The sequence below is a fragment of the Bubalus bubalis genome, chromosome X, assembly GCF_019923935.1.
Source record: "Bubalus bubalis isolate 160015118507 breed Murrah chromosome X, NDDB_SH_1, whole genome shotgun sequence".
Classification (NCBI taxonomy): Eukaryota; Metazoa; Chordata; class Mammalia; order Artiodactyla; family Bovidae; genus Bubalus; species Bubalus bubalis.
Window position 1 is genome coordinate 142820961 of NC_059181.1, and position 24185 is coordinate 142845145.

The following is a 24185-nucleotide window of genomic DNA, read 5'->3' on the forward strand; positions in this document are numbered from 1 at the left end:
AGAACAAAATTGTTAATGAAAAATAGTTACTGCTGGTAATGGTCTACTATAGTCATTCTTAACTGGGGACAGTTTTGCACCATTACCACCCCCCAACCAGGGGATATTTGGCAACGTCTAGAGACATTTTGGTTATCAAGAATAGGAGGATGTTGCTGTTGGCATCTAGTGAGTAGAAGCCAAGGCTACTGTTAAATAATCCTTCAATACACAGGACAGCACCCACTACCCAACAAATAATTACCTGGCCCTGAATGTTAGTAATGCCAGGATTGAGAAACCCTGAAGTCGTTTTAAAACTGTATCACTTGTACATTGTTGACGTTGAAATTGGTAGTACCTGCTCTTTTGTATTTTATCTTTTGTTATTTATGATAATAAATTAATACATGTTTTTAACAAAAATTTAAAGTATTTGACTTAGTAGAAAATTCCTGAAATTTCAGCTCTCAGAAATAACCACTTATTAATGTTTTCATCCAGATTTTTCCATTAGGATATTAGCATATATATAAACAATATTAATTTTTAAACAAAAAGGCATAGCACTGTACATACTTTTCTGTAACTTCCTTCTTTCACTTAGACATTGTACTACATTAATACCTCCTTTATCCCATCGTATGGATACATTACCAATGTACCTCTGCAGTTCCCTTGTTGATTAATATTTAGTGTTTTCTAATATTGTATTATTGTGAATAGCACTGCAGTGAATATATTTATATATAAATCTTTGTGAATCCTTGAGAGTATTTCTGTAGGATATTTTTTGAAAGTAGAATTTCTAGGCCATTGGATATCATTACTAAAAAATGAGAGATATAGTCATATTTCCCTCTTAAAATATAATAAAGATTTAGTTGAAAGCTATTGCCTAACATGTAAAAGCAGCTATAGGTTTAGTTAATGCCTTGTTTCTAAGAATGTAGAATGGGAAAACAGTCCAAAATTTGTAAAAAGCACAAATATGTTCTTTCACACTGTTATTTATAGTAGCAAAAATATTAGAAGCAACTTTAAAATGTCCAATAGTGAGGAAATAGTTAAATAAATCATGTTATATCCATTTGGACCATTTTGATGTCTTAAAAAACCACGATTAGAGAGACTGTAGTCATTCTTATTGTCAGTTGAAGAAGCAGAATTCAGAACTGTATGTTCACTATGATTACAACTAAACATGAACTAGCATGCATGTAACAAAAAGATTGAGGACATAAGGAGAAGGGGGTGACAGAGGATGAGATGGTTGGATGGCATCATTGACTCAATGGACACGAGTTTGAGCAAACTCTGGGAGATAGTGAAGGACAGGGAAGCCTGGTGTGCTACAGTCCATGGGGTCACAAAGAGTTCGACACAACTGAGTGACTGAACAAAAACAAAAAGAGGGGGAAGAAATACAGAAGGAAAATAAGAGATCTGTCAGGGTAGTGAAATGACGGGGTGATTTCCCCCCCTAAATTGTACATTGTATTACTCTCAAGATTTTTTTTAAGTATTCATAAAAATGCTGCTGCCTCAAGTTAAAATGTTGACTGATGTAGAAAAGATGAGTTAAGATTTCAATCCAGAGGCCAGCATTTGAAAAGGAAGAAGACAAACCTCTCATCTGTTCTCAGCCCACCATGCTTTTCCTGTACATTTTAGTGATTAAAGAATAAAATAATGATTAATGTGAATTTTGAATTTCCATGAACTACTCCAGGGAAAGTGATCTCAGAAGGCATTGCATTGATACTTTGTTCCTGTCAGCATTTTGAAAACTATGGCCAGAGAGAAAGAACGTTGTTGTAGCAGTATTTCCTTTCTCCAGCCAGCTGCTATATTTTCATGCTATAATATAGTCAACTCTAATTTACAGTGGTAGGGTCCTTTACGTGTAGGTAAGATAGTATGACATGAAAAGCCATTTCATATTCACTAAAACAGTAGCAGATCTACCAATCACAAAATGATCTGGTCACTTTGAAGATTTAAATGCAGATTTTATTATTTTTTTTAATTTAATTTTATTTTTTAACTTTACAAGATTGGTTTTGCCATATATCAAAATGAATCTGCCACAGGTATACATGTGTTCCCCATCCTGAACCCGCCTCCCTCCCCACACCATCCCTCTGGGTCGACCCAGTGCACCAGCCCCAAGCATCCAGTATCGTGCATCAAACCTGGACTAAATGCAGATTTTAAAGTTTTCAATTCAGATTGAGTCTCAGAAATTTCTATATTCCATTACCAGAAATTCATATTGGAGTTATACTTCAATAAGATAGGTAAAATTAGGAAATGTTAGCTTGGTCTTAGATTTTGTTTTGTTTTTTAACTTAACTAGGGAGGTGTGAAGAGAACTTAGTGTACGTGGTATAGCAATGTCATTTTTTAGCCTCGAATCAAAAAAACAAAAATCAGCAATAACCACAGGGAGAATTCATTATATTCTTAGGAATGTATTTTTTCTGCTTCTTTTCTTTGACATGACTTGTGTGATGTCTTTGAGTCTGGATTTATTATATAAACACTGGTACTCAATTAACTGTGATGAAAACTGACTTAGTAATGGTAGGTGCTTTTGCCAGAGACCCACTAGCAAGAGTGATTTTCTCAGCTGTGTTTAGTTCTTGGGGCAACTGTTTCAAAAGAAGTATTTTTAGACCAGATTTAGACTGTGAGTTCAAGATGGAGAGTGTCCCTTCTAATTACCTGTCTTGGCCTCTTACAGAGTGACTTTCTTTCAGAAGTTTAGGTGAAGGATTCAGCTGGGTATGCTAAAAGTACTGTTGAGTGGACTCTTAACTCCTTGGAAGGCCTTTCAAGCCCTTCTATCTATAAAAGTCCATTTCAGTGAGTGAATAGATAGGAGGTTCTGGGCTATCTGGTATTCTAAAAGTTGAAAGGGTTCTTTAGTCATCCTTTTTATTTTTCCCATAGGAAAAACAAAATGTGACCGGATTGAGTATTGAACAGTGTTCTTTATATTTTTATGCGTACTCTGTTGGAAACGTGGGGAATTTTTCATTAGTTTGTTCATATTATTAGTACGTTAGGGCTTTCAGGCACTCAGTACCAGTAAGTAAACAGTCACAAAAGAATAGTGCTGCATGGTATCTTGAGACGGGAGGAAAAGGCTTGGTTCGACCTTCATAAAGAGGATCTTACTGAATAAAATGTTCTACCTTCTGAAATTGTCACTTAACAAAAGCTGAGTTTTCTTGTTAGCTGATCCACTGCAGCGTGTTTTGGTAACCTTTGGTCCTTATTTTGGCAATTCAAATCCAAAGTTTTGGGGTTTTACCCCCTCTTATTTCATCATCAAGCTTGACACTAGGTAATTTTTAAAATTTTTTAGATAATGTTTTAAAAGTAAAAGTTGCTTCTCAAAGAAAGAGCCATTTCTTTCTCTTTCGTAGCTCAATAGTAGCATACCAACCAGCTGGAGACAACAGCCACACCTTTGATGTCACAGCCATGTTCAAGTCTATTGGGATTTTCCTTGGAATCTTCAGTGGCTCTTTCGCGATGGGTGCTGCTACTGGAGTGGTGACAGCTTTAATATCCTTTTATTATATTTATCTTTTCTTGTTAACTTTACAGAGTAATGTAATACTGTGTTCCGTGGTTTCCCCTACTTCTGCAATTGACATCATGTTATAATTATTAACCTTATAAGCAAGTGCTTGGTTTGAATTAGGCAATCATCTTTACCAGTAAATAAATAAAAGAATTTCATTGCTTTGTGTAGGGCTTCATGCCCTTAAACACTCACTAAGGAATTCTATTTAGACATAGTGACCTTTTGGGGGTGAATTTTAAGGGAGAAGGCAATGGCACCCCACTCTGGTACTATTGCCTGGAAAATCCCATGGATGGAGGAGCCTGGTGGGCTCCAGTCCATGAGGTCACTAAGAGTCGGGCACGACTGAGCGACTTCACTTTCACGCATTGGAGAAGGAAATGGCAACCCACTCCGGTATTCTTGCCTGGAGAATCCCAGGGACAGAGGAGCCTAGTGGGCTGCCATCTATGGGGTCGCACAGAGTCGGACACGACTGAAGCGACTTAGCAGCAGCAGCAGCAGACTGAATTGATATAAAGGTAGATATTTTCCAAAGAGCCCCTTGGGTGTTCCATGTGGCTGTTCAGCCTGGCATCCTTTTGCTCTTCATTTAATAGGACGAATAGGAATGTATGATCTTGATACCAATTGAATAAAATAAAGTTCCCGGCTTAGGATAGATGGGAGTTCATCTTAGCTCTCACCGATTTTAACCTTATGCTCTCAAGTCCTACACATTACCACTAGTTTGCTTTTAGAAACATTGAGCCAGTCATTCTTGTATTCATTCAAAAATTTTTCTTTTTTTCTTAGTCATTGCAGTTTCACGCTCATAAGTTAAAATATAATAGAAAATGACAGTTTAATAAATGAATCTAAATTTTCTGTTATTGGATTCTTTAAGTGCAAGTATACCTAAACTTCTGGAACTTCAATTTTCTGTTTTATATCAAGCTTTTAATTCTTCAAAAAAATTTCTTGATTATCTGTTATATACCACATGCTATGCCCTGTGTATCACAGATAAACAAGACCTCTTGTGGTGTCTGCCTTTTGGAACTCCTAGTATAGAAGAATTGCTGGCACTGCACTCCATGGGACCTCAGTGTAGGAAGGTGGAGGGTGAGAAGAGCGTGGAAGATGAGTAGGATTTGATCTCTAAAGAGCTTCCAGCTCCAGAACTTTCAAGGTACTTTCATAGAAAACAAATACTTTTCCAAGAATATATTCATTTTCTGTACTTCAGTTTTGTTCTGGAAGAAGCTTGTCTTAGGGCTTTTTTTCAGGCACACTGAGCCTTAAAGGGACAGTGAAAACAGTTCTGAAGAAGGACCAGGCCAGCTAGTATCTCTTTCCTAGCCTAAGTTCCTTGAGGAACTTTATCATTGTGTTGTAGTACACATTTGTTGAAGGGAATGTAGACTCCAGGCTGAGATTTGCCACAGCTTGATACAGGCCCTTCCACTGGCAACTGTCAAATACTTGTTAGACTAGTATGAGTGAGTGACATGCCTCAGTTTCCTCATGGGATACTCTACATCACAGAGAGGATCAAACATCAAATTTCATGAAAATGACATTTTTACTAGGTATAAATTGCTATTATTATGGAAGCTGTCTTGCTTTGGGTCTCAAATTAATAGAGTTGGCATATTGTGTATCTGATCTGTCACTCCTGTCCTTTACTGTCATGTCTGTTCTTAACTTGGATTAGGAAGGCAACCCACTCCAGTATTCTTGCCTGGAAAATTCCATTGACAGGGGAGCCTGGTGGGCTATAGTCCATGGGTCTCAGAAGAGTCAGGCACAACTGAGTTACTGAGCACGCACACACATTGTTCCTTACTGCATGGTTTCTAACAAAGCATGTGATACCCATAAAACAATTGGATGGACTAAGCTGTAGAGCTTCCTCATGGAAGGGAGGACTGCTGACTCCTTAGTACAATGCTTGTGTTCAGAATTTCTTCACTTTGGTGCCTCCTTATTCTGTGACTTTTGTGTTAGAGACTAGAGAATCCTTCTGCTTTCAGGCTTGGCTTGCTTCAACTATTATTTTTTCTAGTAACACTTCTGTATTATGAGATCTTGTTATCAACCTTGACAGTCTTACGTGACAAAGTTCACCAAATTACGAGAGTTCCAGCTGTTGGAGACGGGCCTGTTCTTCTTGATGTCCTGGAGTACCTTCCTCTTAGCTGAAGCATGGGGTTTCACAGGTAGGTTACTTTCTCCTTTTAATTGTAAACCCTTATAGGGAGTGACTTAGCCAGTGATGTTTTTTTTATGTGTGGACCAACTCCTCTAGTGTTTGAGCACTCTTGTTAGGGTTGGCATTTATGCTATCATTTTAGAGTGTAAAAGATTTTCAGTGGATGCGGTTCCTCTCGACAAAGTAAGTCACAAGTGAAAAATTTAACACTAAACATCTAATTTACTTCTATGAATAAGATCCTTAGTATAAAAGTTGGGAACACGCCTTTGATGTGCACTCGGAACTCATTGTCTTTATAGGTGTGGTTGCAGTGTTGTTTTGTGGCATCACACAGGCCCATTATACGTACAATAACTTGTCCACAGAGTCTCAGCATAGAACTAAACAGGTAAGAGAAACTATAGTTTGTCAATAAACTTTTTTTGCAGCAAAACAGTTTTTTTTTTTACTGAAAAATAATCTTTGTTCTGTTCAAAGTGATGTCTGCTCATTTCAGTTCCTCTTCTGTTGGCTCCAGAAATAGATGAGACTGGCAGATTGAAGGGTGACAGCTTTTAGGGTAGAGATAGATCAGCAGAGTAGCCAGGGGCTGTTACTGTTGTGATTCCAATGGTCAGTTAGCTTCTTTTCCTTGTTTTCCTCTAATAGCTTTTTTTCTTCTAGTTTTATTGAGCTATAATTGGCATACAGCACTGTCTTAAGTTTAAAGTGTACAGAGTAATGGTTTGATCTGTATACCTCATGAAATAGTGACCACATCATGTCGTATAGATACAAAATTAAAGAAATAGGAAAAGTTTTTTCTTGTGATGAGAACTCTTAGGATTTACTCTTAACAACTTTCATATATAACATATCACAGTGTTAATTATATTTATCATATTATGCATTACATCCCTAGTACTTGTTTATCTCATAACTGAAAGTTTGTACCTTTTTACTTTCTCTATCCAATTCCCCTCTCCCTACAACTTGCGTTTGGTAACCACACATCTGATGTCTTTTTTCTATGAGTTAGTTTATTTTTGAAGTATAATTGACCTATGACACTGTGTTGTATGTGTATGCTCAGTCACTTCAATCATGTCTGACTCTTTGTGACCCTGTAGACTGTAGCCCATCAGGCTCCTTTGTCCATGGGATTCTCTAGGAAAGAATACTGGAGTGTATTGCCATGCCCTCCTCTAGGGGATCTTCTTGAACCCACATCTCCTGTGGCTCCTGCACTGCTGGTGATTCTTTACCGCTGAGCCACTGGGGAGGCCTGTAACACTATGTTAGTTCCTCTTATACAGCATAGCAATTTGGTTTTTATATACATTTCAAAATAATCACCATGATAAAAGAGAATACCTTATTATTGACTATATTCCCCAAACTGTGCCTTTCATCCCATGACTCATTTATTTGGCAACTTAAAATTTGTACCTCTTAATCTCCATCACCTATTTCTTTCCTTCCCCCAACTCTATCCCCTCTGGCCACCATCTGTTTGTTCTCTGTATCTATAACTCTGTTTCTGTTTTTTTTTCTTTGTTTTTAGAATTCACATATAAGTGAGGTCACATAGTATTTGTCTTTCTCTGACTTATTTCACTTAGCATAGTACCCACTAGGTCCATCCATATTGTTGCAAATGGCAAATTTTAATTCCTTTTCACAGTTGAGTAATATTCCATTTGTGTGTGTGTGTGTGTGTGTGTGTGTATGTGTGTGTGTGTGTGTACACCACATCTTATCCATTCATTTATTAATAGGCAGTCAGGTTGCTTCTATATCTTGGCTATTGTTAATAATGCTGCCATGAACATTGGGGTGCATATATTTGCTGATCTCTTAAGTTCAAATGCATTAACCCCCCTTGCCATGTTTACTGTTTTTGATATCATATTTTACATCATTTTGTTTTATCTCTTATTGCAGATATAGATTATTTTACTACCTTTGTTTTTTAACCTTCCTACTAGCTTTATATATGGTTGATTTATTACCTTTACTGTTTATTTGCCTTTACAAATGAGATTTTTCCTTTTATAATTTTCATGCTTCTAGTTGTGGCCTTTTCATCACAGTGATGTAAACAGGTGGAGGTGGGCAGGTAGCAGGGCAGGGAACAGAGCACAGGACTACAATGTGTAAGCCCTCACTCTCTTAGTGAGGGCTGAGACCCATGTAAAAAGTGAAATCACATGGCAAGCTGGTGTGAGAGTTGTCATGAAGCACTCTGTACCAGGATAAAATGAGTTGAACTGGGTCTTACAGCCTGTAAAGAGGGAAGTGTCTGGGACCTGCCATATTTAGGAATTAATTGAGTCAGGGTGTAGAAGTCGAGGGTGGCAGGGATACCACTTAGGGTCCATCCCCAGCATTATCGATGGGAAGTGATGAAAGTTAGACTAACGCAGTGGCTGAGACAGCCAAGAACATTCCAAAAGAAAAATTGGCAGGGTTTGGAGGATGAGGGTGAGAATGACTGAATATGGGAATTGAAGAAGGGAAGTTGATTGGGCAAGTGAAGGGGAAACATTTATGGCTTTTTCTGTGGGACCAGAAATGTCATCTCTACATTTGCTTCCCTCTGAATCACATGTTTTGGAGGATATACATGAACATTACATATTTGAAGTATCTGTTTCAATATCTTAGTAATATTCATGTTTTCAAATTATGTAGATTTTTACTGGACTAACCTTTTGAAATTTCGTTTCAGTTGTTTGAGCTTCTCAATTTCTTGGCAGAGAATTTCATCTTCTCCTACATGGGATTGACACTGTTCACCTTCCAGAACCATGTCTTTAACCCAACATTTGTAGTAGGAGCATTTGTATCCTTTATTATGTATTCTGTTTTGGAAACTTCTTTTTAAATTGAGATTTGCACTTGTTTTCTTGGGGGTGGGATGATTGATAAGAATTGATAAGATTGATAAGAATTGATAAGGATACATATATTTTTAATAAAAGTAATATGTATAATAATATATATAATATTTTCCTCTGAGAGAAGTAAATAAGGATTTCAACTCTTTTATCTAGTCTATGCTATTTACATTTTTGTTTATTGCACAAATAATACTGACAGATTGAAATGACAAGAAAAAGTCTCTTACCATTCTGCCAACTCCAAAAGATAAAACTGTTTGTCCTCTGTTACTGAAGGGAAGAAAGAGAGATTGGATGATAGAGAGCAGTTTGCAGTCTGTGCCACAGGGCAGTAGTTGAAAGATGGAAGGAGGCTTGCCCATTCTTTCCCTCTCCGCCACCCTTCTTTTTCTCTCTCTCATTGAGTTTTTAAAACCTAGTTGAAAAGGAGACGCTGATTACATGAAAGAGAGCAAGCAATAGTGCCAACTTCACAAGAAGGCAGGAAGAGATGGAATCCAAAGCACATGGGGAGGGATGGGCCTCCAGAGGGAGGAAGCACAGTTCCGCCATTGTTCCAGGAGAGGGTAGAGTATGTAGAGATGAAGTATATACATTTCCAAGATGGCATTTCTCTGATTACTTCTATTTTTATCTGTAAAGTAGGAGGTGAGATCATCTGCTGAAAGTGAGATAGGAGCAGGTGGCCTATCAGTTGTCTATTATGTAACAAATTACCCTAAAATTTAGCAGCTTAAAACAACAAACGTGTTATTTTGCACAGTTTCTGAGAGTCTGGAATCCAGAAGCAACTTAACTGGCAGGTTAAGTTGGTAGGCTCCAGTATCCCTCATGAGGTTATAATCATGCTCTGGGCTGGGACTGTACTCTCTCAAGATTTGACTGGGGATGGAGGAGCCACCCCAAGCTCACTGACATGGCTGTTAGCTGGAGGCTTCAGTTCTTCTCCATGTGGACCTCTCCATGGGGCAACTCACAACATAGATTCCCCAGGGGGACAGAGTGAGACGAGAGAGCACCAAGATGGAGTGCAAAGGGCCTTTTATGACCTAGTCTTGGAGACAGTGTGCCATCTGCCTTCTGCTGTTTTCTATTGATCACACATAAACCCTGGTAAAGTGTGAGCTGAGACTACACAAGGTTGTGAATACTAGGGAACCCTCTAGGAGGCTGGCTCCCATAGATGATAGGAGTTTTGAGGAAATAGTTGTTGCAGAGAGTGGAAAAGTGCATTGAGCAAAGAAATGCAGTAGAATCACTGAGCGGTGTTAGGAACCCATTTGAGTTTGAGGAATAAATCTTAAAGTAGAGTCAGTCTGCCCTGTTGTATGACTTTATCCAGGACTATTTAGCTATAAGGATGGAGAAAACAGATAGCTGAGTCCATCTGAGTTTGGAGTTTTGTCAAGCTGGTGCAGTGAAAACAGAGGGGAAAGGGATTGCTGAGTATTGGAAAGAGTTTTATTAAGATGCGGCTAGAAAAGGAAATGAAGAGGGGAGAGGACTGACTGATGGAAAAGCAGAGGGATCTTTGGACTGAAGGTCCCAGTGAAATGGAAGAATTATCTGCAATAGATGGATGTGAAACATGGAAAGAGAAATTGTGGTCAGAGAGCGGGATGTTTGAATTAGTGATTTTCAAAAGAAGTAGTATTTTAAGAAACCACTTCAGAATGGATTCTGCCAAAAGAGATTGTCGGAAATATTTTCTTAGTTAAAACTCTAAGTAGGATCTGTGTTAGAAACTGAAGTATTACTGAAATACCATTCTACCGAGTCTTAGTCTTCTGAGAATGAACTTCAGGCAGAAACAGATAAAACCTTATTCATAAGAGAAGAACCTTAACTTGAAGACTCCCATGAGATCAGTAACTTCATATCCTGCTAGTCTTTGAGAAATTTTTAAGCAGTCAAGTGGCTTGAATCCACAGTACTTACCCAGAACCAAGGCTGAATATTTTCTGTAGGTTTTTGAGTCTGTTAGGAGTTGAAATTCCTCATAACAGAATCCTGCCATGAAAATTGACTCTTACCAGGAGATACTTGTTCTCTTTCTGGCTGTATTTGTTAGGATATAGGTTTGGTTTCATGTGGCAATTACCAAAGTTAACCGAGGTTTAAAAAAGATGGAAATATATTTCTCTCTCATGTGAAAGTCTGGACTGGTGTAGCAGGCTCTGCTCCACAAAGTCACCAGGGACCCGCACAGCCTTGTAACTATCGTTAGGGAGTTGTCCTTGTTCTTAGGGACCCAGGTGGCTTCCCCCTCAATCGTTAGCCATAATAGCAAGCAAAATCCTAGAAATAGTACAAAAGTCCAGTGATAGGAATGCATGGTCTAAATAACGTTAACAATAAAAAGAATTATCCTTAACCTATTAATAATTTTAGATTGCTATTTTCTTGGGAAGAGCTGCCAATATTTACCCCTTGTCCCTCTTACTTAATTTGGGTAGAAGAAGTAAGATTGGATCAAATTTTCAACACATGATGATGTTTGCTGGTAAGTTTTAATTCTCTATTTCTTGCCTCCTCCAGGAAACAACTCACCGTGCATATACCAGTCTGATTTTAGATGGAAATAATATGCCAATAATATATTCAGTTCAGTTCAGTTGCTCAGTTGTGTCCAACTCTTTGCGACCCCATGAATCACAGCACGCCAGGCCTCCCTGTCCATCACCAACTCCTGGAGTTCACCCAAACTCATGTCCATCGAGTCGGTGATGCCATCCATCCATCTCATCCTCTGTCGTCCCCTTCTCCTCCTGCCCCCAATCCCTCCCAGCATCAGAGTCTTTTCCAATGACTCTTTGCATGAGGTGGCCAAAGTATTGGAGTTTCAGCTTTAGCATCAGCCCTTCCAAAGATAATATATTAGACTCCCTTAAACATTGAAATCACAGCCTCCAATAAAACATCCTTTTTAAAAGTGTCCCATTCCTTTCTATGGGAGTTTTCTCATGTTCTGGTTCCAAATTCCCAGTTCAGAACTATGTTAAGTGTAGTGGAGGAGGTAAAGATGAACACATTTTCACACAAAAATCTGTATGTGCATGTTTATGGCAGTTCTCTTCATAATTGCCAAAACCTGGATACAGCCCAGTTGTCTGTCTTCCAGTGAGTGAGGGAGTATGCAAAATAATGGCACCTCCATGCCGTGGAATATTCCTCAGTGCTAAAAAGAACAAACCAGTGATACATAGAACATATATGGACCTCAGAGGCATTGTGCTGAGTGAAAGAAGCCAGGCTCAAATGGTTTCATTCTGTATGTTCCATTTACACGACATCCTCAAAAAGACAAAAACCCAGCAATGCAGAGAATATCAATAGTTACCAAGAGTGTGGTAGGATTATGAGAGGTTAGTCCAAAAAGAAGGTAGCACAAAGGAATTTGGGAGAGGGGTGATGAAACCACTGTGTCTCGGTTGTGGTAGTGGTCACACACCTCTATACATTTGTCAAAACTTATGGAACTGTACACCCAAAAGAGTGAACTTTAGTGTAAGTACATTTTAAAATAGAGTTTAAAAAATTATTAAATGATCAATGCTTGTGAGTATCATCTACTAATTCTTTTTGTATTTGGTTGTATATACCTACATATGTTGAAATATGTATTTGTTCATGCTATTCTAAGATCTCAGAATGTACCTTGTGTCTTTGAATTTATGAAGTTCATGTTGTCCTCCTCCTATTCCCTTGTAGGCCTTCGTGGCGCGATGGCGTTTGCCTTGGCCATTCGAGATACGGCCACTTATGCCCGGCAGATGATGTTCAGCACCACACTTCTGATTGTGTTTTTTACTGTGTGGGTATTTGGTGGTGGCACCACTGCCATGCTGTCATGTTTGCATATAAGGTATGTATTGATTGGGGACCTCATTTTAGTATTAAAATGTAATTTGGGTTATTTTTCTTTTAACCATGAGAGAATTTTAAGCTTAGATAAGTCCCTAATATTTCATTTCTTCCTTATAATAAGTATATAACATGTAGCACAGAAAAAATGGAAAATATGCAAAGGAAGGATAAAAACTATTGTTAACACTTGGAGGGATGTCTTTCCAGACCTCTTGCTCTGCTCTATGTATTTTTTTTAACAAAAAGAGGCAACATTGTAGGTATTCTTATAAACTGATTTTCAAATATAATATAGCATAGACATTTATGTTAGTAAATATCATTATTTTAATGGCTGCTTATATTGTAATTTATTAACCAAATCTCTACCATTGGACTTTTGTGTTGTTTTTAGGTTTTTGTTATTATGGCTAACTGAGAATTTTGCTCTTACTATGATTAACAGTGTGAGTGTTTGGAAGTGCATATACTATTGTGCACTTGGCTATTTCCTTAGGATGCATTCCTAGAAGTCAAATTGCTTGGTCAAGGGATATGCATATATTTAAGGCTTATTATTCTTATCTCCAAACTGGATCAAAAATTTTCTTGTATCTGCAGCATATGAAATAGTCCAATTTATCCCAGGCCAAATCAACAACTAGATATTATCATTCTTTCTTATCTTCATGATCAGCACTGTTTCTGACCTGACAATCCAAGGCCAAGGTTGTAAGATCTTAGTCTTGAATGCACACTAGTTACTGTATTCAGTTGGAAAAAGCTCTGTTGTATCTCAGGAGTTCTGCATTTGTTTCCATGGGTACAGCAGTCTATAGTTAAAGCTGTTGTAGGTTTTACTTCTGTGTTTGCTGTAACTTCATAGATCTTGAGAGCTACTGAGCTTCCAGAATGTGTAAGGTTCATTAGAGAAAATAGTATTTCTTTCACATGTTACAGAGTCCATTCTCCATTTTATGCCTTTCTTTTAATACTCTAAATAGCAACCAGCCCTAAATCAGACATTGAATATTGTTATGATTGTCTTTCTCTCTCTTTACTGTTCTAATCCTTTTATTACAATTCCTGTGCTGTTATTGTGGATAATTAAAAATACATCAAAATAATGTTCTTGTAACCCTGATTATTACTTTAGGGAGGACCTGGCATGTGTTGAACACCTTCTATGTGCTGGGCATTGTGCTAAGTGCATTTTATATATTTATCTAATCACAATCACTCCATTTCACAAGTGGGGAAATAGAGGCTTTAAAAGTTTCTAGTTGTTCAAGCTCATAAATACCATTAATGGTGGACAGAGGAGCCTCCAGTCTCACTTGATTTGTCCTAGACCTCTGTATCAAGAAATGAGGATGGTCCATTTTGGAAGGATTAAACTCCTTTTTTTTTCCTCAAGAGTTTTAAAACAAAAGTTCTTCCTTATTCTACTAAGGAAAACAAAGCCAAAGCTAAATGTAAGATAATTTAGGAAAAATAACACTCTTAAGTGGAATCTCAGTGTTTAAGTAGAATCAGTTCTCTTCCCTAACTGCCTTTCACACGTACTAAACCAAATACCCATGTTTACCCCACCCCCCAGAAAAAAGCTCCCCCAAAACCTACCTACTCACATAAAGCTGAATCCACCTCACCAGCTTTGCAAGCTCTTTGGCCAGCGTTGGCCCCATCTTGCCTGTCCTGTTTGGCATTCAGTTGTATGCATTATCATACAGTCTTAGGTTAACTATTATTAATGTTGTTGTTTGGGGGTTTTTTGGCCTCTTTGCAGAGACTGGAATTTAAATTTCTCTTACCTCCCCCCAAATTTGTTGAGTATAATTGTGAGAATACTAAAAAGTCCTTCAGCTTTAACATATATGCAGGATTAGGCTTGACTTTGAGTTCTTGCCCCTTTGTTTAGTAATTCTGTGATCCTGAGCAAGTTCTTTAACCTTTCTAAGCCTCAGCTTCCCCGTTGGTAACATGTGTGACAGTACTTTCCTCCAGGGTTGTTGTAAGGATTCCTGAGCTCATGTCTGTAAAGCTCTTAGTACAGTACTTCAAATGTGCCTTTTATTCATTTATTCAATGAATACTAATTTAGCACCAGCCATGTTCCCAGTGCTGTTTTAAGGTGAAATTTAGTGGCTGTCAACTGGTAGCAATTCCCCACAGGGGCATTTGGCAATGCCTGGAAACATTTCTGATTGTCACAATCAAAGAGAGGGGGCTGCTACTGGCATCTTGTTGGTAGAAGCCAAGGATACTGCTGAACATCCCACAAGTACACAGAGCAGCCCCCACAACAAAGAGTAATCTGAGCCAAAATGTTGGTACTGCAAAGGTTAAGAGCCCCTGATCTGGAGAGGTACAGTGGTAGTAACAAGATAGAAAAGGTCTCTGGTCTTATAAAGTCTGTACTGTAGTGGGAGAAGACAGGTAGTAAACTAGCAAGTAAGTAAATGAAGATGACTATTTTAGATGATGTTAAATGCTCCGATGGCAAACAAGGTGCTATGATAGTAGGTGGGCATGGAGTGTATTTTATCGATGGAGCTCAAGAAAGGTGTCTCTGAGGTTACATTGGAGCTTAGGATACCTGAATGACAAGATAATGCCAGTTAAGCAGTGAGCAGGAAGAACAGTGGTCCAGGCAGAGGGGAGAGCAAGTACAAAGGTCCTGAGGCAGGAACAGCCTGTTGAATGAAAAGGAAAAAAGCCCACCTAGCTGGAATATAGTAACCAAAAGGGAGGTAGGAAACAAGGTGGGCAAGATCCTTTAGGGGCAGAGCTTGACAAATGTGTCCTGTCAGGGGCCAGAGAATAATATTTTAGGCTTTGAAGGCCATATGGTCTCTGTCTCAACTACTCAACTCCAGCATGAAAGCCCCATAGACAATACATGAATCAGTTGCCATGGCCATGCTCCCACAAGACTTTATTCACAAAAGCAGGAGGTGCACCAACTTGGCGTGGTCGGTGGAGCCCTGCTATTGGTTCTAGTAGGACACAGTAAGGAGTTTGGATTTTAAAATCCACTTGGAACTTCCATGGTGGTCCAGTGGTAAAGAATCCGCCTGCCAATGCAGGAGACAGGGGTTCGATCCCTGGTCTGACAAGATTCCACATGCGTTGGAGCAGCTAAGCCTGTGCACCACAACTACTGAGCCTGGGTGCCCTAGAGCCTGTGCTCCGCAACAAGAAAAACCACTGCATGAGGAGCCCATATACCACAACTTGAGAGTAGCCCCCACTCGCCACAACTAGAGAAAACCCTCACACAGCAACGAAGACCCAGTGTAGCCATTTAAAAGAAAATGTAGTATAAATAAAACAAGAATGTCTTAAAAATAAACTTTCTGTTTAAAAATAAATAAAATCCAGTTGGCTGTCTTGTAGGATTTCACAGCAAGAACGTGATGTCATCTGTCCTGTTGTGTGGACAGTGGCTCCTCAGTGAGTGAGAGCCAGCCAGCTCTTCCTCTGTCCTTTTGCGTAGTTTGTGACAGTCACCTTTGGCTCCTTGTTGCGTACCACACATAGTTTGTACTTCCCCATCTCTGAGCCTTTGCTCACACTGTTGGCTCTGCCTGGATCGCTCTTCCACTCCCAGGAAACGACATAGCTCAAACACCGCCTCCTTTCACCCTCTTCTTTTCTCTCAGAACCACTCTTCTGTCTGCTTACTGTAGAGTACGTCTGTTATAGCACTGTTTTCAGTCAGCCTCGTAATGATGATGTTATTATAAGAGCTACCATTTAGCAAGTGTTAATGATGAAGGGCAGGGAAGTCTGGCGTGCTGCAGTCCATGGGGTCAGAAAGAGTCGGACACAACTGAGCGACTGAACAACAATAATGATGTATCACTGTTTTAAAATCTTTAGACACATTTTCTTGTTTAGTTCTTGCAGCAACTCTGCATGGGGGCCGTCACCCCCATTTCTCAGGTGATAGAACTGTGGTTCATAGGGCCGCATGACTTGACTAAGTTCAAACAGCTAGAAAGGAGCTGAGTCAGATTGGAACCCAGCTCTTCTGGACTGCAGAGCCCTTGGGGATTGCGCTGTAGTTATGTCTGTCTTTCCCACCAGTCTGTGAACTCCTGGAGGGCAGGGCTGTGTGTAAATCATGTCTATGCCCTATGCTTAGCACAGTGCCTGGCAGGTAGTAACTGCTCTGATAAATGTTTATTATGTTAACTTGGCCTCCAACACTCTTGCATCTGAGAATTAAACTTGTGTTGTCAAGACCACTAGATGTCACTTGAGATACACAAATGTGGTTAGAGTTTAATATGGCGAAAGAGGTATTAAATAGCTTCTGGCCATCTTAACAAAGAAGAAATGAGCATTTCTTGGAATTCTGAATCTGGTTATGACCATCTGTTTTTCAAGTATTTGGCCCTGATTCTCTTGCCTTCCAGATAAGGTCGTGCATCATTTTCCTCCCTTTGGTGTTACTAGGCTGCTCCTGCAGCAGCTTCTCACACTGCTATTTTTTTCTGTGTTGTCTGTAGTAGTGGCCTTAATCGATAAACATTTGAGCACCTAGTGTGCTCAACATTTGACACCTGTGTGTCAGGTACTGTGCTAGACTCTGGGGATACAGAGATGAATTAGGACATGACCTTTACCCTCAAGGAGCTCACAGTCTTATCTGGGGAGACCGACAGGTAAATAACTATACTCTACTATACTAAGTATTATAATAAAAGAATTAGAAAGTACTGTAAAATCCCAGAGGAAAAATGATCCTGACTGAAGGGGTCATAGAATGGTTCCTTTGGAACTCAAAAAAGGAGAACAAAATAAGGGACAATACAGTTCAAATAGAGGGACTAGCACAAGCACAGACATGGAAGCTCAGGAGAGGACAGGGTCTGGGGCAAGGAGCAGTCGGGTCTCACTACCAGCAGGTGTTTGGGCGAGGGTGAGGGGAAAACTGGGCCAGAGTGGCAGGGGTGGCTAATTTGAAGAGTCTTGAATGCCACACAAAGGACTTTAGACCTGACCCTCTGAGTTACAAGCTGGTCTCAGAGACTTTTGTAAAGGTAGTAAGCCAGTGAGCTCTCTGCTTGAGATGGCTAACTCTCAGGGAGAGCCTGGCAGCGGGGCACCCTTACAGCCAGTTGCTCCAGATGCTGTGAGTCAGAATGAGGTCCCAGCTTGAGCAGTTGAAATGGAAAGGAGAGGGGATCTGAGAGACAGTTTAGAGGGAGAATGAACAGAGGTGGTGAGTGCTCAGATTGAGGAGATAGAGGAGTCAAAGAGAGCTTCTCATAATGAAGCTGTTCCCTGAGATTGAAAGCAGATAAAAAAGAATCATGAAGAACCAAGGCTAATGGCTATCCATTTGCCTATGGAAAAACACCCTGGAATTGGACCTTCTCTTCAGTCATCATAACAGAATGTTGCCAGGAGAGCTGAGAGGTCTGAAAACATGCAGCTTCCTCCCGGAACTGCAATGGGCCAGCCTTGTTTGTGGAACTGCCCTAGAGTTCTTATTCGGCCACTGGGGCAGCACTGCTTGCCCTCACTCCTGCTTATTGTGGACTTGGTTACAAAAGAAAAGGTTATTTTTTCTGAAACTGGTAAGTGGGATTGGCTTGCAGGAAGAGAAGGTTAGTAGACCCTGCTTGCCTTAGGAGTCAAGCTGTTGCTAAGGAAAGTGGCAGGAGCCAAAAGTCTACAGCAGCAGCCATTGAGAAGCACAAAAATATTAGTCATTTCATAGCTTCTGTGTTGAGAAAAGTAGTTGCCTAAGAGTACTCATATGTGAATAGGCTTTTTTTTTTTTTTTTGCTTCAAGATCTCATTTGCCTTTTGTGTTTTTCTTTTAGGGTTGGTGTTGATTCAGACCAAGAACACTTGGTAAATATGCATTTGTGTTGTCCTGGCATTTCTGTCAAATGTGTGGTTGCTTGGAAAGAAAACAAATCTACGTAGACTTCATGCCACTGTTATTTAGATCCTGTACTATTTGCATCAGCTTTTAACTGACATCATATCATTCCTGGCTTTTCTCACTGCTCGATAGAGACAAAACTGAATTTTAGGCTGCGTGTGGTTATCAAGGGTGACAGCTCCCCTATCTGTGGGCAAGGCTGGGCTTTGGCCACAGACAAGAGTAGAGTCCCTTAAGCACTCCTGGGTTTTCAAGTGACTGTTCTGGCATGGGGAGCCTTTTTCCATTTTGGTTTGCGCATGAAGTCTTGTCTCTGATGTAAGCCCCACTCCAGCTGCTTTTCCTGTGCAACTTTCAAATTGGATGACCAGCAGCTGCCCTTGAGAACTGCCTGGAAGCCTTGGGCTCTTCAACCAGGCTTCCCTGCCTGTTCAGGAGAATGTGCTTTCTTACCCTCTGCCTCAGCCCTGCCCATGTTTCCTTGCTTACACTCATGTGTCACTTTCTCTGTTGTTTCCTTGAAACAGAACTTGGTAGACCAGTGCATTGTAACTCAGTGCTTTCTCTAGACTGACCACCTTTTTCTGGTATTTTCCTTCCACCTTTTAATGCTTTCTGAGCACAGCTGAATAGGTACCTCTGCCCTAGACATGAGATGGGAAATAACAGAAATGAGGTTTTTGAAAATGCAAAGCATCTCTTTAAAAACAATAGTTCTTTTTCTTGTCTGAAACAGGCCCTGGTCTACTTGTCTTCAGAGTGTAATTAAAAAAATTTTTTTTTGTCAGATTCATTTCCTGAATGCTAATTTTGCTAGCTATTGAGTGATGAGTTTGTATGTGACCTAGGACGCACATGCCTCTTTTGTGATCAGAACCTTAAAGTATAATTTCATGGGTTTGAAATAATTGTACAAACCAGGCTGGATGAGTTCCCATGATGCTGAGTTCCTGGGGTAGTTTCCAAAGGGTAATAGCCCCTTAGTGCCTCCTCCCCCATGTCGAAAAAAGAGTAGTGATCAGACAGCTCCCCAGACCAATGCTTGATCACCATCTGTGTATGCCTCTACCCGTTATGTCCCCTCTGTCACCACAGAGGACAAATGGAAATGGAGTGACAGGGAAAGAGCCAGGTAGGTGAGTACCAACTGTGACATCCAGAAAAAAATGTCATTTTTACTTTGCCCTCAAAACTGTGGATGCCTTGGCTCAGTATATTGTTTACTCAATATTTCAAGTGTCCACTGGGAAGCACAGAGGAAGATTTTAGTAACTATGGAACATGTAGGGGTTAGGTTTACAGGTGTTCATGTGGTGAGGGGATCGTGAGATTTGTAGATTTGTTGCTCTTCTAAAAAGTGGAGCTATACAAACTAATGCCTCCTGATGTGAAAGTAAACACTGTAAGCCTGTTCAGTGTTCTCAGACTTTTTGTATTTTGATACCCACCGAGAGGAAGATTCACTTATTTTGAGGATCAGGAAAAACAGGAACAAAACAGGAACCAAACCCAGAATCTCAACTGTACTCTTTGAAAATCTTGGAAACAGAACATTCATGCTGGAAAGAGCCTTTGAGTAAGGTTCGCATTGTATTCATGAAAAAACTCAGGCTGGGAGGGGAAGGGACTTGCCCAACTAGTTCACATCGGAGCCGAGATGAACCAGATGGCCTCACAGCGCCACTGCTGACTGCTCTGTGTTACACATGAGGATGCAGTTTATGTTTTGGGGGGAGCTGTTTTTGAAGAGATCCGCTTGCTGTGTTAGTTTTCCCTCCTACCCAGCCTGGCTTACCATGGAATTTCCCTACTTACTTAAATTTTGCTAGTGTTCTAACAACATAATAGCATCTTTGAAAATGCCAGTTAGTTTTGGGACCCATGACAACTCCCAAAGATCAGAATGTTTATGCGATGTTTTCCGCTTAAGGTGCAGTTCACATTGTGGGTGTAAAGCTTTCAGATTTAGGGGGTGGATTATCCCACATTAATTTTGCTAAATTCCAGTCAACTCATAAATCAGGAAGCAGCCTGAGTAATAGAAGTGTTCAAAAAAAATACTTCACAGTTTCTTATTCCTAAGCTGCAATATACAAGCTCTTAAATTAGGCTATATTTGTAATTCTACAAAGCAGTGACTCTTAAATGAATGTGTTTTTTGTCTTTATGTATATATTGACTTACTTATTGTCTGTTTGCAGGGTATTCCTGAAAGTGAAAGAAGAACTACCAAAGCAGAGAGCGCATGGCTCTTCCGGATGTGGTATAACTTTGATCACAAGTATCCTTAATTGAGAAAAAAACAGTATGGATATGAATGATTACAATTTAATGGAACAACTGTTTTGACTACTCTCTTCCTGAACTGGAATATAAAGGATACCTTTGGTCTTCCTTTTCCCCTTCAGTGTAGTGGAGAAGGTTACCCACACACACGGATGAAAAGGTTACCCACACACACAGATGAATTCCTCTGAAAACCCATGAAGCCAGTAGGGACTCAAGAGCCTTTATGATAGACTTGCTTTGATATATAGGTTTATTTATGGAGTAAACTTTAATATTTATTGTCTTTTAGCTAATTGAGTGAATGCTGCAAAAGGAATTTGTTGGTGTTTGTCAGTGTGCTTGCTAGGGTAAAAGAGGAAAGGCAGGCTTAGGAAGAAACATGGGAATGAGAAACTCAGCGATGCTGGATACCGCAGTGATCATTGATGTCTTTTCTCTGACCTTTCCAAAGACTGGAAGATTCTCCTCTCCATTCAGAATGCCGGTGCTTCATTATTTACCAGATTTCTTTCTTGTCCTATTGTAACAGTCTTCTTCATAGCTATACTTTAAGTCAGGTTATATATAATAACCTGTTTAAATCATGCTTTTAAAAATTTTTTTAAAAGATACTTTTTATGTGAACTATTTTTGGAGTCTTTATTACATTTGTTATAGTACTGCTTCTGTTTCTGGTTTTTTGGCCAAGAGACATGTGGGATCTTAGCTCCTGGACCAGAGCAAACCCAATGCCCCTGCATTGGAAGGCTAAGTCTTAATCACTGGCCCACCAGGGAAGTCCCTAAATCATGCCTTTTAAAAAATTGTATCACTCACTTTATTAAAATTAATTTCTTATTTGAAAATTGAACTAGATAAAGGGACTATGGAGTTCTTTCTGGCTGAGACTTTAAGTGAATCAGAACCTAGTTTATGTTCTGTTGAAGTGAATTTGGGACAGCTATGTAAAAATCCTTTTTCCTTGCTTTTGACTTTCTGATCAAAACCTTCTATGTTTAAGAAAAACGCACTTGACACTTATCATTAGAAGCTACTACTTAATATATTCTGTTTGCTAGATTTTTACATTCACTTTCTGGAAGGATTCTAATATATGGAAACACGAATGAATGCGTATCTATGGTATTGTTCAGTTGCTAACTTGTGTTCAACTCTTTGCTACCCCATGGACTACAGAACACCAGGCTTCCCTGTCCTTCACTATCTCCTGGAGTTTACTCAAACTCATGTCCATTGAGTCGGTGTTGCTATCTAACCATCTCATCCACTGCTGCCCCCTTCTCCTTTTGCCTTCAACTTTTCCCAGCATCAGGGTCTTTTTCAGTGAGTCAGTACTTCGCATCAGGTGGCCAAAGTATTGGAGCTTCAGCTTCAGCATCAGTCCTTCCAGTGAATATTCAGGACTGATTTCCTTTAAGATTGACTGGTTTGATTTCTTTGCTGTCCAAGGGACTCTCAAGATTCTTCTCCAGCACCACAATTTGAAAGCATCAATTCTTTGGTGCTCAGCCTTCTTTATGATCCAACTCTCACATCTGTACATGACTACTGGAAAAACAATAGCTTTGACTATTTAGACCATTGTCAGCAGAGTGATGTCTTTGCTTTTTTATTATGCTGTCTAGGTTTGTCATAGATTTCCTTCCAAGGAGCAAGCACCTTTTAATTTAATGGCTGCAGTCACCATCCACAGTGATTTTGGATCCTCCAAAAAAATCTGTCACTGCTTCTACTTTTTCCCTTCTATTTGCCATGAAGTGATGGGACTAGAGTTCAGATCATGAACTCCTTATTGCAAAATTCAGACTTAAATTGAAGAAAGTAAGGAAAACCACTAGACCATTCAGGTATGACTTAAATCAAATCCCTTACGATTATATAGTGGAAATGACAAATAGATTCAAGGGCTTAGATCTGATAGACAGAGTACCTGAAGAACTATGGATGGAGGTTCATGACTTTGTACAGGAGGCAGTGATCAAGACCATCCTCAAGAAAAAGAAATGCAAAAAGGCAAAATGGTTGTCTGAGGAGGCCTTACAAATAGCTGAGAAAAGAACAGAAGCTAAAGGCAAAGGAGAAAAGGAAAGATATACCCATCTGAATGCAGAGTTCCAAAGAATAGCAAGGAGAGAAAAGAAATCCTTCCTCAGTGATCAATGCAAAGAAATAGAGGCAAATAATAGAATAGGAAAGACTAGAGATCTCTTCAAGAAAATTAGAGATACTGAGGGAACATTTCATGCAAAGATGGACACAGTAAAGGACAGAAATGGTATGGGCCTAATAGAAACAGAAGTGACTAAGAAGAGGTGGCAAGAATACACAGAAGAACTATACAAAAAAAGATCTTAATGACAGATAATCATGATGGTGTGATCACCAACCTAGAGCCAGACATCCTGGAATGCCAAGTTGTGTGGGCCTTAGGAAGCATCACTATGAACAAAGCTAGTGGAGGTGATGGAATTCCAGTTGAGCTATTTCAAATCCTAAAAGATGATGCTGTGAAAGTGCTGCACTCAATATGCCAGCAAATTTGGAAAACAGCAGTGGCCACAGGACTGGAAAAAGTCAGTTCTCATTCCAATCCCAAAGAAAGGCAATGCCAAAGAATGCTCAAACTACCACACAATTGTGCTCATCTCACATGCTAGTAAAGTAATGCTCAAAATTCTCCAAGCCAGGCTTCAGCAATATGTGAACCATGAAGTTCCTGATGTTCAAGCTGGTTTTAGCAAAGGCAGAGGAACCAGAGATCAAATTGCCAACATCTGCTGGATCATCGAAAAAACAAGAGAGTTCCAGAAAAACATCTATTTCTGCTTTATTGACTATGCCAAAGCCTTTGATTGTGTGGATCACAATAAACTGTGGAAAATTCTGAAAGAGATGGGAATACCAGACCACCTGACCTGCCTCCTGAGAAATCTGTTTGTAGGTCAAGACGCAACAGTTAGAACTGGACATGGAACAATAGACTGCTTCCAAATCGGGAAAGGGGTACATCAAGGCTGTTTTATTTAACTTATATGCAGAGTACATCATGCAAAATGCCAGACTTGATGAAGCACAAGCTGGAATCAAGATTACCAGGAGAAATATCAATAACTTCAGATACGTAGATGACACCAGTCTTATGGCAGAAAGCGAAGAACTAAAGAGTCTCTTGATGAAAGTGAAAGGAAAGAGGAGAGTGAAAAAGCTGGCTTAAAACCTAACATTCCAAAAGCAAAGATCATGGCATCTGGTCCCATCACTTCATGACAAATAGATGGGGAAACAGTGGAAACAGTGACAGACTTTATTTTCTTGAGCTCCAAAATCACTGCAGATGGTGACTGCAGCCATGAAATTAAAAGATGCTTGCCTCTTGGAAGAAAAGCAATGAGCAACCTAGACAGCATATTAAAAAGCAGAGACATTACTTTGCCGACAAAGGTCCATCTAGTCAAAGTTATGGTTTTTCCAGTAGTCATGTATGGATGT

At 39.6% G+C, this 24185-nt stretch overlaps 1 protein-coding gene across 3 annotated transcripts in view; it reads left to right on the forward strand.

Moving 5' to 3' along the window:
- SLC9A6 (solute carrier family 9 member A6) overlaps positions 1 to 24185 on the forward strand; it is a 51056-nt gene that overhangs the window by 16723 nt on the left and 10148 nt on the right. For all 3 annotated transcript variants that reach the window (XM_025277345.2, XM_006056250.3, XM_025277346.2), the window contains 8 exons: positions 3414 to 3555; positions 5673 to 5778; positions 6074 to 6162; positions 8485 to 8598; positions 11048 to 11159; positions 12368 to 12521; positions 18343 to 18373; positions 20609 to 20688. In XM_025277345.2, the coding sequence (XP_025133130.1) occupies positions 3414 to 3555; positions 5673 to 5778; positions 6074 to 6162; positions 8485 to 8598; positions 11048 to 11159; positions 12368 to 12521; positions 18343 to 18373; positions 20609 to 20688 (828 nt within the window). The remainder of the gene's footprint in view (positions 1 to 3413; positions 3556 to 5672; positions 5779 to 6073; positions 6163 to 8484; positions 8599 to 11047; positions 11160 to 12367; positions 12522 to 18342; positions 18374 to 20608; positions 20689 to 24185) is intronic.